Source organism: Anomaloglossus baeobatrachus, chromosome 2 (genome assembly GCF_048569485.1).
Source record: "Anomaloglossus baeobatrachus isolate aAnoBae1 chromosome 2, aAnoBae1.hap1, whole genome shotgun sequence".
Lineage (NCBI taxonomy): Eukaryota > Metazoa > Chordata > Amphibia > Anura > Aromobatidae > Anomaloglossus > Anomaloglossus baeobatrachus.
This window is the reverse complement of record NC_134354.1, coordinates 314768869-314788527: the sequence shown is the minus strand read 5'-3', so window position 1 is coordinate 314788527 and position 19659 is coordinate 314768869. Positions and strand designations below refer to the sequence as shown.

The 19659-nt window shown below is 43.5% G+C and overlaps 1 protein-coding gene across 1 annotated transcript in view; it reads left to right on the top strand.

The window, feature by feature from the left end:
- Positions 1-19659, top strand: part of SNRPC (small nuclear ribonucleoprotein polypeptide C) — a 116397-nt gene that overhangs the window by 28018 nt on the left and 68720 nt on the right. Inside the window, exon 2 of the mRNA XM_075333651.1 lies at positions 10142-10250. Within this exon, the coding sequence (XP_075189766.1) occupies positions 10142-10250 (109 nt within the window). The remainder of the gene's footprint in view (positions 1-10141; positions 10251-19659) is intronic.

Sequence of the window (19659 nt, the reverse complement as noted above, 5' to 3'; positions counted from 1 at the left end):
CATGATTAAGGCCGTTTTTTTTTTTTTCGGTCCCCAGTCACGTGATCACCGGTATCACCGTATACCATGTTATAATAAATGACAGCACCGGTAAAACATGATTTGTCTCCCATCTGGCATCATCAAACATTCCAGATGGGAGATAAATCTCCTCCCCGGTGTCGCCACAGTGCCCCCCCTCCCCCGAAACCCAACCCCCTGCCGAAAATCGAAGATGGCCGCGCGCACAGTAGCGCATCACCCGCATTTACCCTTTTCCGCTGATTTCTGTCGCATGTGCCATTACACATGTGACAGAAAACTGCTCCCCAGGCCCTGCCAGGTCACCCCCTATTTTCCCCCGGTGCCCCCTGTATCTTTTACAGCCTTCATCCACCACGATCCCTCCTCCACAATGCACGCTGGTCACATATGCACAGCAGCAGACAGCCAGCTTCCTGTGTTCAGTGTGAGCTGCGCTGGCTGCACGGACACTGCTGCTGTGACCTGGGGAGCATAGGTGCAGATTCTTTGCACCCACTCTCCTCAAATGGAGGGTCTGCACTCTTAGAAAATGGGGGATACACTCCCTGAACGTACCCCCATATTCTAGAAGGTTCAGAATCGTCGTGGGACTTCCAAATTACTGCGGACCGGATTTTTTTTTTCTTTTCAATAAATCGGTGAAAGAGGGAATGTTTTGGAAGTGTTTTTTTCAAATTATTTTTTTTTTTTTTTTTGTCAATTTTTTTTTTTTTTATTACTGTCAATTAGTTATGTCTGGTATCAGATAGACGCCATGACATCACCAACTGCTGAGCTTGATGCCAGGTGACATCACAGCTGGTATCAACCCCATATATTACCCCGTTTGCCACCTTACCAGGGCAGCGGGATGAGTTGGGGCGAAGTGCCAGGATTGGCACATCTAATGGATGCGCCACCTCTGGGGCGGATGCGGCCTGCAGTCCACTCTTCCCACCCTGAGAATACCAGACCCCAGCTGTCAGCTTCACCTTGGCCGGTGATCTAATTTGGGGGGACCCCACGTTTGTTTTGTTTTTTTAATATATTTATAAAAAATTAAAAAAAAACCAGCTTGGGGAGCCCTCCAAATTGATCACCTCACCAGCCAAGAGAAAGCTGTCAGCTGTGGTTTGCAGGCTACAGCTGTCTGCTTTACCTTAGCTGGCTATCAAAAATAGGAGGCACCCCCACGTCATTAATTTTTTAATTTTTTTTTTTTTTGGGGCTAAATCCAAGGCTAGGCACCCTTTAGTGCCACATGAAAGGCATTAAAGGGCGCCAGCTTAGAATATGCAGGGGGTGGGACGTTATATATGTTTGACATCTATCCATTCATCCATTGTAGCATTTTACGCTGTGTGCCCACAATCAGGGTTTGCAGCGTTTTGGACGCAGAGGGCTTTCCCTGCGTCCATAATGCTGCGTTGTGCAGTAGAAGCACAGTGGAAGGATTTTTAGAAATCCCATGCCCAATGTGCTTCTTTTCTCCACAGCATAAAGCGACCTGTGGTGCAGCTTCCTGAGCCTCAGCATGTCAATTTATGCTGCGGAGACGAGAGTGCTCTCTGCAGGTAGAATAGAGCTAAAGTCTACAGCACCTGAACCCAAATTATGGGCATGGGCAGCTGCGTTCTCCCATGGACAACACTGACATCTCTGCAGGAAGGCGGACACTGTGTACTAGATGCCATGTCGCTGGATCATGGCCACATAGCCAAACAGTGAGAAATTTGTTGCTACAGTAACATTTGTGTGAAGTACCTGTGGAATCAAAATGCTTACTATACTCCTGAATAAAATCCTTGCAGGGTCCGTTTCCAAAATGGGGTTACTTGTGGGGAGTTTATTTATAGGTACCCAAGGGGCGCTGCTAATGTGACATGGTGCGCGCAATTTATTTCAACTTTTCCAAAATTCAAATGGTGCGCCTTCCATTCTAAGCCCTCCCATTTATCCAAACAGAGGTTTTTGGCCACATATGGGATATCCCTGCGCTCACAAGAAATTGGATAACAACCTGTAGGGTCCACGTTTTGTTGTTGCCTCTTGAAAAAGTGAGAAATTTGATGCTATATCAACATTTTTGTAAAAAAAATTTAAATTTTCAATATGGCAACCTAAGCTTATCAAATTCTGTGCAGTACTCGTGGATTCAAAATGCTTACTATACACCTAGATAAAAGCCTTGAGGTGTCTTGTTTCCAGAATGGGGTCAGTGTGGGGGACCTCCACTGTTTAGGCACCTTAGGGGCTTTCCAAATGCGACATATTGTCCGCTAATTTTTCCAGCCAATTGTTCAGTCAAATGGCACTTTTTCCCTTCCGAGCCCTGCTGTGCACTCAAACAGTTGATTTCCACCACACACAAGGTATCAGTTTACTCAGGAGAAATTGCACAATAAATTTTATGCTGATTTTTTTTTTCCTTTTTACTCTTGTTAAAAAAAAAAAAAAAAAAGCTATCTGGTTGAAGTAACAATTTTGTGGTAAAAATGTATTTTTATTTTTTTTTTTTAATTTGACAGCTCAACATTATAAACTTCTGTGAAGCACCTGGCGGTTCTAGGGTACTCACCAAACATCTAGATAAATTCCTTGAGGGGCCTAGTTTCCAATATGGGGTCACTTGTGGTTTTTTTTTGCAGTTTACTTACCTTCGAGGTCCTCCAAATGCGACATGGTGCCCGCAATCTTTTCAGCCAAAATTGCTCCTTCCGTTCCAAGCCCTCCCATTTCTCCAAACAAAGGTTTTAGACCACATGTGAGGTATCACTGCGCTCATAAAAAAGTGGGTAACAAACATTGGGGTCAAATTTTTGGAATTACCTCCTGAAAAAGTGAGAAAATTGATGCTAAAGCAACATTTTTGAGAAAGTAAAAATGTATAATATGACAACGTAACGTTATCAAAATCTGTGAAGTACCTGTGGGTCCAAAATGCTCACTATACCCCTAGATAGAAGCCTTGAGAGGTGTAGTTTCCAAAATGGCATCACTTGTGAGGGGTTTCTGCTGTTTAGGTACCTTAGCGGACCTGTAAATGCAACATGGTGCCCGCAATCTATTTCAGCCAAATTTGCTTTCCAAAATTCAAATATTGCTCCTTCTGTTCCGGGCCTTCCCGTTTGTTTCTGACCACATGTGGGGTATTGGCGCGTTCATAAGAAAGTGGGTAACAAGTTTTGGGGTCCATTTTGTTGTGTTATTTCTTCTAAAAGTGAATAAATTTGGGGTAGAGCAACATTTTAGGTAAAATTTTATTATTTGCTTTTTTTTCATTCCACATTGCTTTAGTTCATGTGAAGCACCTGAATGGTTTATAAACTTCTTGGATGTGGTTTTGAGTACTTTGATTGGTAAGTTTTTAGAATGGTGTCACTTTTGGGTATTTTCTGTCATCTAGGCCTATTCAAAGTCACTTCAAATGTGATGTGGGTCCCTAAAAAAATGATTTTGTGAATTTTGTTGAAAAAATGGGAAATTGCTGATAAACTTTGAACCCTTCTAACTTCCTAACCCCAAAAAATTTTGTTTCAGAAATTGCGCTGATGTAAAGTAGACATGTGGGAAATGTTATTTAGTAATTATTTTGTGTGGCATAACTCTGGTTTAAGGGCATAAAAATTCAAAGTTTGAAATTTCCATCAAATTTCCGATTTTTTTTTTTTTTCACAAATAAAAGCAAAAAATATTGTTCTGAATTTATAACTATCATGATGTATAATATGTCACGAAAAAACAATGTGAGAATCACCGGGATCCGTTAAAGCATTACAGAGTGATAACCTCATAAAGGGACACTGGTCAGAATTGCAAAAAATGGCCTGGGCATTAAGTACAAAACTGGCTTCGTCCTTAAGGGGTTAAAATTGATGGGAAGATGGATGGAGCCAAATACAGGACCATTCTTGAAGAAAACCTGTTGGAGTCTGCAACAGACCTGAGACTGGGATGGAGATTTGTCTTCCAACAAGACAATGATCCCAAACCTAAAGCAAAATCTACAATGGAATGGTTCACAAATAAACATATCCAAGTGTTAGAATGGCCAAGTCAAAGTCCAGACCTGAATCCATTTGAGAATCTGCGGAACGAGCTGAAAACTGCTGTTCCCAAATGCTCTCCATCTAACCTCACTCAGCTCCAGCTGTTTACAAAGGAAGAATGGGTGAGAATTTCAGTCTCTCCATGTGCAAAACTGATAGAGACATACCCCAAGCAATAATAATATTATCACTGTTTTGAGACCAGCAACTTTTTTTGTTGTCACTTGTTGACGGCGCTGTGTTAGGAGAACTTGTTTTTTATATGGGAAGATGTGCATTTTTATATATAATGTATCTCTGGCTATTTTTAATTGGGTGTGGTGTAAATGTTAACTTTTTTTTTTGTATTTCTGTATTAAAAGAAACAAAAGTCTTGCAATTTTAAACTGGTTATTGGGGCTTTTTTTTAGATTTCCAATTGTTTCAGGAAATGGCATATTTGGCATATTGTCACAATGGCTGGATCCTGACCCTATCTTTTGTATTGAAGTATAAAATGAGCCTTTGAAAAGTGATTGTGAAGGGAGGGGGAGGGAAGTCTGCTGTGATATCAGCTATTGTAAATGGTTGATCAGCTGTGTATAGAGGTGTTGTCGGTTACTGCAATCCTACCTCTAAGGAAAATGCTGAAAACATTTCCTGAAAGGGCAACAAGTATGAATCTGAAAATGAGCCCCAGTAGCCACTGCGTAAATTCCAGATTTACGTTGTGTTTTTTTAGTTTGTTTAATATTGTAATATGAAAAAATTAATAGAACATAAAAACCTGACTTTAAAGAATAGGTAATTTTTATATTGATGGTTCATTTTTAAGTTAATAGCACTTGGAATAATAATAAAGTTCTACAATTGGATGTGTTTAAAAAATAATGTTCCTGTTGTGAGATATTATATATGTGTCCCTGCTATGTGCCGTGTAATGACAGTGTCTGACTGTACGGGGACGTATCACAGCTCCTGAGCCGGAGAGGAAGTAAAAAAGTATATAAATTTTACAGCACGTCATCGCAAATTATTCTTTCTTTGAGGTAAAACATTTAAAAAAAAAAAAAACACAGGCAGAGAAATGCTTTACCTCACAAAAAGAATCAGCTGTGATCCTGTTTACATCCACTACTTAAAAAAAGACATCTGCATGTTTTTCTCAATATCTGACATGCAATCAGAATAAACTTTTCTCATTTTAGGTCAATTAGGAACCAAAATATTTATATTTGCCAAATGCGAGAATAATGAGCGAGAGCGTTTAAGGGCTGCTTCTCACTTGCGAGTTTCTCGCAGTAGAGCAATGCAAGAAAAACTCGCATTGGAATCGGACACATGTTAGTGAATGATTCAGCTCGCATTTGCAAATTTTTTCTCAGTCCAAATCGGGCTGAGAAAATCGCAGCATGCTGCTTTTTTGCGAGTTTCTCCGCGAGTCTCTCCAATGCAAGTCTATGGGAGCGTGTAAAAAATCGGATGTCACGGGACGGCACTCACACCATCCTAGTGACATCCAATTTTCTAAATACATTTCTCGCATGTTTCCTAAAACACTGGAAACGAGTGATGTCACAATGTCGGTCAATCTCTATTCTCTGTCAGTCGATCCCTCCCTCTCGGTCTCTATTCTCTCTCTGTCGATCGGTCTGTCGGTCGGTCATTATCTCTGTCCATGTCGGTCTATCCCTCTGCCCCCCTCTCTCATACTCACCGATCCCCGATTACCGGCGCGGCGCTGCACGGCGTTCACACTGCTCTGGCGTCTTCTCCTCTTTTGAAAAAGCCGGCCGCTCATTATTCAATCTCGTATTCCCTGCTTTCCACGCCCACCGGCGCCTATGATTGGTTGCAGTCAGACACGCCCCCACGATGAGTGACAGCTGTCTCACTGCAACCAATCACAGAAGCCGGTGGGCGTGTCTATGCTGTGCATTTAAAAAAAAATTAAAAAACCGGCGTGCGCCCCCCCCCCCCCCCCAATTTTAATACCAGCCAGATAAAGCCATACGGCTGAAGGCTGGTATTCTCAGGATGGGGAGCTCCACGTTATGGGGAGCCCCCCAGCCTAACAATATCAGCCAGCAGCCGCCCAGAATTGCCGCATCCATTAGATGCGACTGTTCTGGGACAGTACCCGGCTCATCTCGATTTGCCCCGGTGCGTTGGCAAACGGGGTAATAAGGAGTTAATGGCAGCCCATAGCTGCCAATAAGTCCTAGATTAATCATTGCAGGCGTCTTAGACACCCGCAATGATTAACCTCTAAATTAAAGTTAATAAAGTCACAGAGTTAAAAAATCCTTTATTCGAAATAATAAAATAAAACAAAGACCCTCGTTCACCACTTATATTAAGTCCCCAAATAAGCCATCCTTGTCCAACGTAATCCACGGCGGTCCTACGACGCTGTCAGCTCTGCTACATCAGAAGCTGACAGAGAGCGGTCACAGACGACGACCGCTCTCTGTGAGTTTCCCGCAGCGAGTGAAGTGAGTCGCGCTATCGGCGATGACGTCACTCAGGTTACCCGCGGCCACAGATCTCAGCGGGAGGACTTCTGCTGTGGCCGCGGGTAACCTCAGTGACGGCACCGCTGATAGCGCCGATCATCGCGGTCACTCAGGGGATTTGCGGTCACCGGTGAGATCTTCAACGGTGACCGAAAATCAGGCCATGCCTCAGACAGAGCAGAGGGATGACAATGAAGTCGGGTGACGTTCATCCGACTTCATTCTGATTGTGCGGCTCTGTCTGTGTCTGCTGTCAGCGGCCATTCAGCTCTGCTACATGGCTCTCTGTGGCTGCTGTCAGCGGCCATGTAGCAGAGCTCAATGGCAGATGATAGCTGCTGAGAAAAAAAAAGGAACACACGCATTACACACACATTACACACGCTAGCCAAATCATTAAATTATTCAAAAATAGCATCGCACTTGCGTTACACTCGGACCTAACGTGAACTAAAATCAGCCGAGTTTTTTTCAGCCAACTCGGACCGATTTTACTCGCATAGATGTGTTTTCAGCCTCAAGGCTACATGCGCACGCTGCATCTTTTTGTGTTCACAAACTGCAACCAAAACTGCACGTTGTCAGAGAGAGCCTGGAAATATCAGAAAAAAAATGCTTGTAATTGTAGGTGAGTTTTTGCTGCGTTTTCTGTGCGTTTTTCACAACATGCCTTTTTGCTGCATTTTTGAGACAAATGTTGACAAAAACGCAGGAAGAATGAACATGCTGCATTCTTTTTGTCACAAACTTTTGACAAATAAAACGCTGACAAACTGCAATGTGCGCATAGCAAAGCTGACTTCTCATAGACTTTGCTGGGAAGTCAAATGTCAGAACGTTCTGACAAAAACGCAGCAAAAAACGCAGCGTGCGCATGTAGCCTTAGGCATTTATATTACTTTCTGCAAAAGGGTCATTCCATGTCAAGTGAACCAATGATTTTTACCTCTAGATTTTTAATTATTTTGAGATTTTGTTATTTGGTAATAGTGTGTCAGTGAATGCAAAATGTGAAGAAAAAAATATTCAGGGTTTTGGGTTTTTTTTATTCTTTTTTTCATGTTGAATAGTGAGAAAAACCTGCAGATGTGTCTTTATAGAGAGTGGAGGGAAACGTCTAGTTTCAACTGTATATACCAGGATGAGGGAGTTGGAATCAGGGAAATTTAGGAGTCTGAGTCAGAGGTTTGGCTTACAGACTCCACACCCCTGCTCAAAAACTTTGACTTTGTTATCCTTAAGACACTTTGCTTCGCGTCATTGTCTAACTGGTTACATACTGCCAATTTGGAAGACCCAATTCTGCCCAAGCTTTAAAGGAGTTGTCCGACATAAACTCAAAAATTTTTGGTAAGATAATCTGTGCTGTATTGTCATATAAAACACCCCTACATTGTTATTTTTTGTTTTCTAACTTTTGTTCCTTTTGATTCTCTACAGCTCTTTGTTTACTTTCAGCTCAAGCAAACTGACCTCTTCCTGTGCTAAACCTCCCAGTCAAAGCTGGCACCACCTGGCCTCAGTGTCCAGCCCCTCCCCCTGCACACACATTTCCTGTCAGTATTCTGCCCCAGCACCTGACCTGTTATCACTCTAGCATTGGAAATAACAGCCCCACATAGGGCTCTGCACCCCCCACCACCACATAGGGCTCTGCACCCACCACCACCACATAGGGCTCTGCACCCACCACCACCACATAGGGCTCTGCACCCCCCACCACCACATAGGGCTCTGCACCCCCCACCACCACATAGAGCTCTGCACCCCCCACCACCACATAGGGCTCTGCACCCCCCACCACCACCACATAGGGCTCTGCACCCCCCACCACCACCACATAGGGCTTTGCACCCCCCACCACCACCACATAGGGCTCTGCACCCCCCACCACCACCACATTGGGCTCTGCACCCCCCACCACCACCACATTGGGCTCTGCACCCCCCACCACCACCACATTGGGCTCTGCACCCCCCACCACCACCACATTGGGCTCTTCACCCCCCACCACCACCACATTGGGCTCTGCACCCCCCACCACCACCACATTGGGCTCTGCACCCCCCACCACCACCACATTGGGCTCTGCACCCCCCACCACCACCACATTGGGCTCTGCACCCCCCACCACCACCATATTGGGCTCTGCACCCCCCACCACCACCACATTGGGCTCTGCACCCCCCCACCACATTGGGCTCTGCACCCCCCCACCACATTGGGCTCTGCACCCCCCCACCACATTGGGCTCTGCACCCCCCCACCACATTGGGCTCTGCACCCCCCCACCACATTGGGCTCTGCACCCCCCCACCACATTGGGCTCTGCACCCCCCCACCACATTGGGCTCTGCACCCCCCCACCACATTGGGATCTGCACCCCACCACCACATTGGGCTCTGCACCCCCCCCCACCCACACCACATAGGGCTCTGTACCGACCCCCCCATAGGGAACACATGTAGGGAATACATACTCGCCCCTGTTTGCTCGCTGTCTGTGCTCTGGCCATATCAGCACAGTAGTGACGTCACCGCTGTCTTGAACTGTCAGACAGACAGTGGGACAGTGATGAGAAGAAGCGCAGCTCTCCCTCTCATCAGTGCTTTCAAATGTATCGGCATCAGTGATGCCGATGCATTTGAATGTGCAATCCTGAACAGGGGGCCCGTTGCAGGCCCCTCAGCTCACGTGTCCCACAGCAGTGGCCGGGGAGAGTGCGGGGGATTGTGCGGGAGGGTGCGGAGAAGGTGAGTGGGGACTCCACGCACTGTACCCGCCCAGCAGGGCAGCAACATGCTGTTCACAAATTTGCATGTCAACATGGTCCTGCCCATGTTGACATGAAATGACCGGAAGCGCAAAATTGCGGCAGGAGCGGTCGCATGACCTCTCTGAGCCGGGGGAGAGGGGGTTGACAGCAGGGAAGGTAAGTGGTCACTATCTACTTACCTGCCCCAATGTAGCCCCATAGTGAATTTACAAAAAAAGTAAAAGTAAGCCGGATAACCCCTTTAAGTTCTTGGCTGAGGACATGAGATGTTGCTTCACTATTGCCACATAATCTTTCCTCATGATGCCATCTATTTTGTGAAGTGCAGTAGTCCCTCCTGAAGTAAAACACCACAACATGATGCTACACAAAGTAGTGTTTCAGGTGTGCATTAAACTACATCCTCAGGTGTCTCTATTTAACTCATTTGTTGCTAATAAACCTATAAGAAGCTTCCAAAAACATGACACTATCATATGGGCTTATTGTTTAAAGGTATAGCATTCTTAGTGTATGTAAACTTTTGACTTTGCAGAAAGTAATTAAAATGTCTTAAAATGCTCTCGTTCTCTCTCTCGCGCTCTCTCTCTCTCTCTCTCTCTCTCTCTCTCTCTCTCTCTCTCTCTCTCTCTCTCTCTATTATAATTGACCTAAAACGGGAAAGGTTTATTGTGATGTCATGTCTGTGAGAAAAACATCCAGGTGTCTTTTTAGACAGTGTATGGAAAGTCTTGTTTCAACTGTATATGCCAGATAAAAGTTGATTGTTTGTTTAACTTACATGTTAAATAAAACCTTACTTTTTCTGATCATTTAGCCATCAGTTCGCAAGACCCATTGCAGTGGAAGAAAGCACAAGGAAAACGTGAAAGATTACTATCAGAAGTGGATGGAAGAGCAAGCTCAGAGTTTAATTGATAAAACTAGTAAGTAGCTTTATATGAGACAGGTTTATCTTTGGAATATTTATACATTCTTTCCTACTATTGTAGCAGAGTTTGCATATCAAGAAATTAATTGTCTAAATCTAAAGAGCAGAAGCTGTGAGGGGAATGGGACGTGTAGATGGATAATATAGTTGGAGCCCCTAATGATCAGCTGTAATTGGGGTCACCTGGCTGCAGTTTTTCTGGTCTCCTGCAGCACTCTGCCCGTTGAAATAAATGGTCTGTCTGTTTTGATGGTAAGACTATGTATCCACATGCGTTCTGCACCGCAGCGTAACTGCATGCGTCCTGCGTCCCCAGCACAATCTATGAAGATTGTGCATAATCCATGCCCACGTGGCGTATTAGAACGCAGCGCTTCGGCTGCTGACGAATCGCTGCGGTCTAAAAAGCAACATGTCACTTCTTTCATGCTCTTTGGATGCAGGTCCCATTCTGTCTATAGGAGAGGCTGTATCCAGAGCGCATGAAATCGGCTTTTCATTACAGACTGTTTCTGCAGCGGTTTGAAGCGCACATGTGCTGTTCAAATCGCTGCAGAAATTTCTGCAGGGACAGAAAGCAACGTGGGCACATAGCCTAAACCATTTTGCCCAAACTCAGAATCACACTAGTAAGTGAAACCAGTACTATTTTTCTTTGCCTGCCATAGGTGGACAATTTAATTATTCTTCTCTTAACCTGCCAACCGCCGATGGTAAATAAATGTCTGCACTTTCTGGTGTTTGTGTATGGTCAGCTGTCAGGCAGGCATTGGGCCCCCCAGAGTCCCACAGGCCACGGGATGCAATACGCTAGTTCTGACCAGCAACGCCATCTGGACCTCATTGGCTCAGATCCTGATGTTATCTCTCTGTGATGTTCTATATTCTGTAATCAATAACCTCTGGATTTTTAGAAGTTTGTCAGAGGGACAAACTTATAAAAACGCTCGCTCCTTCTCTCCTCTCTTGCACCCCCGCATCATGACCACTGGGAACGGAGGTGCTGTCATGGCAGCCAGAGGTGAAATGATGACCTCCGGGTATACCATATATGGTGGCCTGTTATACCCAGCCAGAAGAAAGGTCTAGCTTTCACACTGACAGCTGTAATTCATAACCATTGGCCATGCTTGTGCATGGCAATGCGTTACACCAGTGATCAGAGTAATAAAAGTTAAAGTTCCATAGAGGGACTAAGCAAAAAGGTAAAAAATTAAAATATTTAAAAAAAAAAAAATCACAAAATAAAGAAAAAAAATGAAAAAATAAACAAATACATATTTATGTAAAAACAAAAATAAACAAATAAGTACACATTTCGTATTGCCGCTTCCAGAATGGCCTGATCTATAAAATGGTCACACTATTTAACCATTTCAGCGAACAGCATAAACAACATAAATAAACATGGCAACAACATTGCTTTTTCACCCTAGATCAAATGAATAATGTAGTTTCTAAAATGGGGTCACTTGTGGGTGAGTTCTGCTGTTCTGGCACCTCAGGGGCTCTACCAATGTGACATGGCACCCGCAAACTATTCCAGCAAAATCTGCAGTATAATATGGTGCGCCTTCCCTTCTGAGCTTTGCACTGTGCCTCAAAAAGAGTTTTCAACCATCACAGTGAGGGAAATAATTATTTGATCCCTTGCTGATTTTTGGAAGTTTGCCCACTGACAGACATGAACAGTCTATAATTTTAAGGGTAGGTTAATTTTAACAGTGAGAGAATATCCAAAATAAAATTCAGAAAATCACATTGTACAAATTATATAAATCTGCATTTCACAGAGAGAAATATTTGAAGTATTTGATCCCCTACCAACCATTGAGTTTTGCGTCCTACAGACCAGTTATATGCTCCTAATCAACTCATTCCCTTCATTAAAGATAGCTCTTAGATCCATCCGTGGTCGTGAAGGGGTTATCAGTCATGGATCGTGTGCCGTTAAGCCCCGCCCCCTGCCGCGGGCAGAGTGCGGCGATCGGCGCACATATCAGCTGTTTTAAACAGCTGACGTGTGCCTGCATGTTACGAGTGGAATCTCATTCCACCCGTAACATTAACCCCTTACATCTCGCTGCCAAAGTCTGGCAGCGAGATGTATATACGCGCGGTGAAGATTTTCACTTACCGCCGCCCCCACCGGAAGTCACAAGTGATCACGTGACTTTCGGTGGTTGCCATGGTAGCACAGGGTCATGTGATGCCTGCAGCTATGACGTTTCACTTTAGTTTTCACTCGGCCTGGAGGCCAGTGAAGCAGGAAGTGACCGTATCTGCTGTTTACAGCTGTATAGCTGTGATCAGCAGATAGATCAGAGCAATCGAATTGCTGATCGCTATAGCCCCCTAGGGCGACTAGTAAAACAAAAAAAAAAGTTAAAAACAAGTTTTAAAAAATTTAAAAAAAAAAAAAAAACCTTAAAGTTCAAATCACCCCCCTTTCACACCATTAAAAATGAAAGGGTTAAAAAAAAAATATATACACATATTTGATATCACCACGTTCATAAATGCCCGATCTATCAAAATATAAAATCAATTAATCTGATCAGTAAACGGCGTAGTGGCAAAAAAATTCCAAACGCCAAAATTACGGTTTTTGGTCGCCGCATGTTTTACGCAAAATGCAATAACAGGCGATCAAAACGTTGCATCTGCGCAAAAATGGTACCATTATAAACGTCAGCTAGAGACGCAAAAAATAAGCAGTCACTGAGCCATAGATCCCAAAAAATGAGAACGCTACGGGTTTCGGAAAATGGCGCAAAACGTATGCCACTTTTATTGGACAAGCTTGTGAATTTTTTTTAACCCCTTATATACAACTAAACCTTTACATGTTTGGTGTCTACAAACTCGCACAGACCTCAGGCATCATATCCACACATCAGTTTCACCATATAGTGAACACCGTGAATAAAACATCCCATAAACTATTGTGCCATCACACTTTTTTTGCTGTTTTTCCACACTTGGAATTTTTTTGCTGTTTTCCAGTACACCATATGGTAAAATTTATGGTTTCATTTAAAAGTACAACTTGTCCTGCAAAAAAACAAGCCCTCATATGGCAAGATTGACGGAAAAATAAAAAAGTTACGGCTCTCGGAAGAAGGGGAGCAAAAAAACGCAAAAACTGAAAGTGCCCTGGGGCAGAAGGGGTTAAAATGTCACCTGTATAAAGGACTCCTGTCCACAGACTCAGTCAGACTAACCTCTACAACATGTGCAAGACCAAAGAGCTTTCTAAGGATGTCAAGGACAATATAGATTTGCACAAGAATGGAATGGGCTACAAAACCATAAGTTAGCTGGGTGAGAAGGAAGAAAATGGCAGAAATGCAAAATGAGTTTAATGGACATCGATCTGGGGCTCCCTGCAAAATCTCACCTTGTGGAGTATCCCAGATCATGAGGAAGGTGAGAGATCAGCCTAAAACTACACGGGGGGAAACTTGTTAATGATCCCAAGGCAGCTGGGACCACTGTCACCAAGAAAACCAATGGTAACACATTATGCCTAAATGGCTTAAAATCCTGCAGTACCCACAACGTCCCACCGCTCAAGAAGGCACATATGCAGGCTCGTCTGAAGTCTGCCAATGAACACCTGGATGATTCTGAAAGCGATTGGGAGAAGGTGCTATGGTCAGATGATACAAAAATTAAGCTCTTTGGCCATAACTCGCCGTGTTTGGAGGAAGAGAAATGCTGCCTATGAGTCAAAGAACACCGTTCCCACTGTCAAGCATGGAGATGGAAACATTGTTTTGGGAGTGTTTCTCTGCTAAGGGCACAGGACTACTTTGCTACATCAATAGGACAGTGGATGGAGCCATATACCGTAAAATCCTGAGTGACAACCTCCTTGCCTCTGCCAGAACATTAAAAATGGGTCGTAACTGGGTCTTCCAGCACGACAATGACCCAAAACATACCGCCAAGGCAACAAAGGAGTGGCTCAAAAAGCAGATTAAGGTCATGGAGTGGCCTAGCCAGTCTCCAGAGCTAAATCCCATAGAAAACTTATGAGGGAGCTGACGCTCCGAGTTGCCAAGCGATGGCCTCAAAGTCTTAATGATTTAGAGATTATCTGCAAAGAGGAGTGGATCAAAATTCCTCCTGACATGTGCACAAACCTCAATCAACTACAAAAAGTGTCTGACTGCTGTGCTTGACAAGAAGGGCTTTGCCACCAAGTATTAAGTCTTGTTTGCCAGAGGGATCATATACTTATTTTTCTCTGCAAAATGCAAATACATTTTTAGATTTTATAGAATGTGATTTTTCTGGATTTTATTTTGGCTATTCTATCTCACTTTTAAAATTAACCAATCCTTGAAATTATAGACTGTTCATGTCTTTGTCAGTGGGCACCCTTACAAAATCATTAAGGGATCAAATAATTATTTCCTCCTTTACTGTAGGGTATTGGCGAACTCAGAAGAAATTGCACAACAAATTGTACCGTTCGTTTTCACCTATTGCCAGTTTTGAAAATGTATACAATTTTGTGAATTGCTTGAGGGTTAAAAAAGTTCACTACTCACCTAAAAAAAGAAAAAAAACAAAAAAAAAACCTCCACAATTGATGTAGTTTGAAAATTTGGGTCACTTATTGGGGGTTTCTGCTGTTTGAGTGTCAGGGTCTCTTCATATGATATCACATCCACTATGTATTCCAGCCAAAATGGCCCTCCAAAATTCAAGTAGCTCTCTTTCCCTTCCGAGTCCTGCCTTGCGTCCAGACAGTAGTTCTCCCCAACATATCGGGCAACATTGTACTCAGGAGAAATTGTGCAACAAATTGTATTAACAGTTGGGCGAAGCGATGTAGCGTGAAGAGCGGCCGCATGGAGACTGAGCTCCCGACATCCTGAATGTATTCTGCGGGAATCCTCCGGGTGAGTGGCCTCTCCTGCCTCTGCAGCAGTCTCCTGTGAGTGGGGATTCCCCTGTGCTACAGTGGAGCAGAGCGGACGCTCTGTCTTACCACGTCAAAGTGACAGGGGCGGATACGCCCTTACTTACATAGCACTCACTAATATACAAATTAGGCACACTGGATACAGTTTTATAGTAAAACAATGTGACAATTTATTAAGATTGCATCAGGATAATCAATTATGGAATGGCAGAAACAATATTACCCTGTTCTATTGATTCAATTAATGTAAATCATAGTATGTAGAGAAATAAGCATCAATACATTACCAAGTATTGTAGCATCACTTCCCAACCGGAGGGACCTTGGTCAGCGAGAAGGAGAATACTCTGGTATTATCATCACAGAAGTGCGTCCACTATACCTTCGGGTCATTCCATGTCAAGTGATCCAAATATGAATATTTTTTTTTACCTGACTTCTTTAGATTTTTTTTTGTTTTTGTTTTTTATGAAGTACACCTTTAGTTAATTACAAATTAAAAGTTTTGAATTTTTTTCTTCAGTTAATTTTTTTACAGACTTTTAAAGTTTTTAAAAAGTGTGAATTTTGGCCTGGTATGGCTTTACATTTTTTTATCATATCTCTGGCTAGAAGTAAGATAAAGAGGTGGGAGAGGCATAATTTTTCTCAGAACGGTCCCGGCTTTCATTTGATATGTCACAACACTTTTTCTTTATATTTTGTTTTTGAGAAATTAAATTAAAAATTTTGATACGCAATTGTGAAAAAAACGTATGTTTTAAAATTGTGAAAAATTGCTTGTGTGTTACTTGTGTTCTTGGTTATATTTGTGCAAGGATTCAACTTAAGACCAACTTGGGATCCAATTCTTCGGTAGTGTAGTCAGTATCATGAACTGTTCATTCTGCAGCTTAAAGCTAAATTTAAATCTACCCATAGCAGAAGTGATCTCTGAATAAGTGTCATTTTCTCCTTCACCCTCTACTTATTCACCTGCCAGATTAAGGATCTTTTTTTTTTTTTTTTTTTTTTTTTTTTTTTTTTTTTTGTAACTTTTTCCAATTTTTGTTGGCAATATCCTGGATAATGGTTTGGTTTTGGGTTTTTTTGCAATGGGTGATTCTTCGATGCTGGTGATTTATTCAAATACTCTATTGTTAAATCAGGATTTATAAAATTCTCTGAGTTGGAAGTAAGATTCTTCGAAATGTTCTGCCTGCAGAGTATTTTTCTCTTTTGCTTGTTGCTTTGTACAACTGTCACAAATTTTCATGCCTGCATTGCTTGATGGATTTATATGAAACATCCAGTCTTGTACAGGCCTAAGATTTTTTTCTTGTTGTGTCCAGTTTTTTCAAAAGGATTACAACAGCATATATTATAAAATGCTGTTCCTTGAGAAGTACCAGCCATTGCTGTGGGAGGAAAAATACAGATAATCTTAAGTAAGGAAGATGGGTAATAAAAATAAATATTTACACTTCAGATGTACCGTATTTTTTGCTTTATAAGACGCACTTTTCCTCCCAATAATTTGGGAGGAAAATGGGGGGGGTGCGTCTTATAATCCGAATATAGCGGTACCTGGGGGTCCTGTCTGTGCGGGGATCGGGCGGCCGGGTGCCTGTGGCTGCGTGCAAGCAGCCGGGTACCTGTGCTTGCGTGCGGTGGCAGCCGGGTACCCGTGGCTGTGTGCCGGCGGCAGCCGGGTGCTGTGTGCCGGCGGCAGCCGGGTGCTGTGTGCAGGCGGCTGCCGCCCTCACACAGGCACTCTGCTGCATATATATATAAAATACTGCAGAGTCCGCTCTGGAGCGGTGCTGCGGGCGGCAGCGTTTGATCTCCTGCTCCCGCTCATATAATATGCACAGCCGCTGTCCATCAGCAGCGTGGTGCTGAAACCGCATCGCGCTGATGGGCTGGGGCAGCGGGGCATATTATATCTGCCTGTGCTCCCTTTGATCACACATGATCCCCCCCCTGTGTTAGATATGGCCCCTGTGCTGCTGCCCATAGTAAAATAAAAAAAGCTTTACTTGCCTCCAGCGCTGATCTCCATTCTCCTGCTGCTGTTGTCTGTGATAAGGCACGCAGAGATGATATCACTCTGCCAATCACATGACCTGCAGCAAGAACCAGGAAGTGGAGGAGGGAGGACTCTGAGCTCAACTGCGAGGAGGGAGACAAAGGAATTACAGCGCTAAGAAGGTAAGGAAAGTGTTTTATTTTATTATGGGCAGCAGCATGGGGGGCATATCTAACACAGGGGAGATGTGCCATCTATAGTGGCCATGGGCAGCACACATGGGGGGCATATCTAACACAGGGGAGATGTGCCATCTATAGTGGCCATGGGCAGCACACATGGGGGCCATATCAAACACAGGGGAGGTGTGCCATCTATAGGGGCCATGAGCAGCACAGCAGGACGTGTCCCAGCACAAGGGGGCTATATTCAATATAAGGGGGCCATATCCAGATTAAGGGGGGCTAATTTTAGGATGGGGGGCTATGAGGGACATATACCCTATATGATTTGTTAGACGGATACTGGCATTAACATTAAAAAAAAATAAATTCTCTTTTCCTTCACCAAATTTGGGGGTGCGTCTTATAATCAGGTGCGTCTTATAAAGCGAAAAATACGGTAATATAAATTTACTCAAACTTTAAACACACAAATATTGTAGCCTGTGTAGAGAACGGTTTGTTCAAAAGTGACCATGTCCAGGCATGGCGTCCACATGAAAGCTCTGAAGCTCTTACTTCCAGATTTTTAAATATGATCCCATTGCGATCCCAACTTGAATTTTGGTACAGATGTGGCCAGGAACATAGCAGGCAAATGTGCATTTTTGGAAATTTTTAAATTAAACGCTTTTTTCGGAAATTCGTTTTAAAATTTTGCGTTCGCACGGGTAAAATATTAACAAAGATACTCTTGAAATATCTGGTGAAAGCCTGTATAATTCTGAGTAGAATGGTGTTTATTTTGTTTCTCTATCTTTTTTCTAGCCTGAGTTATGAGGAGAAATGTAAAGGCAGGCAACACCAAAATTCGCACTTTTTCCAAACTTTAAAAATTATAAAAAAAAAAAAAATACCTAGAATTTTTTTTCTTCACATTTTGCATTCACTGACACACTATTACCAAATAATAAAATCTCAAAATAATTAAAAATATAGAGGTAAAAATCATTGGTTCACTTGACATGGAATGACCCCTTCTGAAATGTCACTAACTTGCTGAGCAGGGCCCACCCTTTTTATACACCTACATCCTCCTCCATCACGGCTGCGCAATATGTTTTAGCCAGATCATCAGTATCTTGGAGTTGCGCAGTATGTTGTTTTTTAGAGTTACGTTTTATGATCACAGCACAGTGCTTCAGGATTGTTTACTAATTACAACATAACAACCCAAGGTTTGTTTACTGATTATAGTATAACAATCCAAGGTTTGTTTGTTACTGATAAGATTTCAAAGTTCTCCAGTATGTTGTTTTTCACAAAGTTAACTATTCATGATCACGGCATAACGCTCTAGGATTGTAGCATATGAACAGCATGACTTCCATAATCACCTATTCTGAAGACTGGATACCTATCTTAACCCAGTCACACACTCACACTTGTCTCATTCGAATCACAATCGGTCCTTGATTATTGATGTCATGACCATTACTACATGAAACCATCAAAATGTTTTGGTCTCTTTGGTCTCTAAAGGCCCCGTCACACTAAGCAACATCGCTAGCAACATCGCTGGTAACGAACAACTTTTGTGACGTTGCTAGCGATGTTGCTGTGTGTGACATCCAGCAACAACCTGGCCCCTGCTGTGAGGTCGCTGGTTGTTGCTGAATGTCCTGGGCCATTTTTTAGTTGTTGCTGTCCCGCTGTGAAGCACAGATCGCTGTGTGTGACAGCGAGACAGCAACAACTAATGTGCAGGCAGCAGGAGCCGGCTTCTGCGGAGGCTGGTAACCAATGTAAACATCGGGTAACCAAGAAGCCCTGTCCTTGGTTACCCGATATTTACCTTCGATACCAGCCTCCGCCGCTCTCGCGGTCAGTGCCGGCTCCTGCTCTGTGCACATTTAGCTGCAGGACACATCGGGTAATTAACCCCATGTGTGCTGTAACTAGGAGAGCATGGAGCCAGCACTAAGCATGGTGTGCTGCTCCCTGCTCTGTGCACATGTAGCTGCAGCACACATCGGGTAATTAACCCCATGTGTGCTGTAACTAGGAGAGCAGGGAGCCAGCACTAAGCATTGTGTGCTGCTCCCTGCTCTGTGCACATTTAGCTGCAGCACACATCGGGTAATTAACCCCATGTGTGCTGTAACTAGGAGAGCAGGGAGCCAGCACTAAGCATTGTGTGCTGCTCCCTGCTCTGTGCACATTTAGATGCAGCACACATCGGGTAATTAACCCGATGTGTGCTGTAACTAGGAGAGCAGGGAGCCAGCGCTCAGTGTGC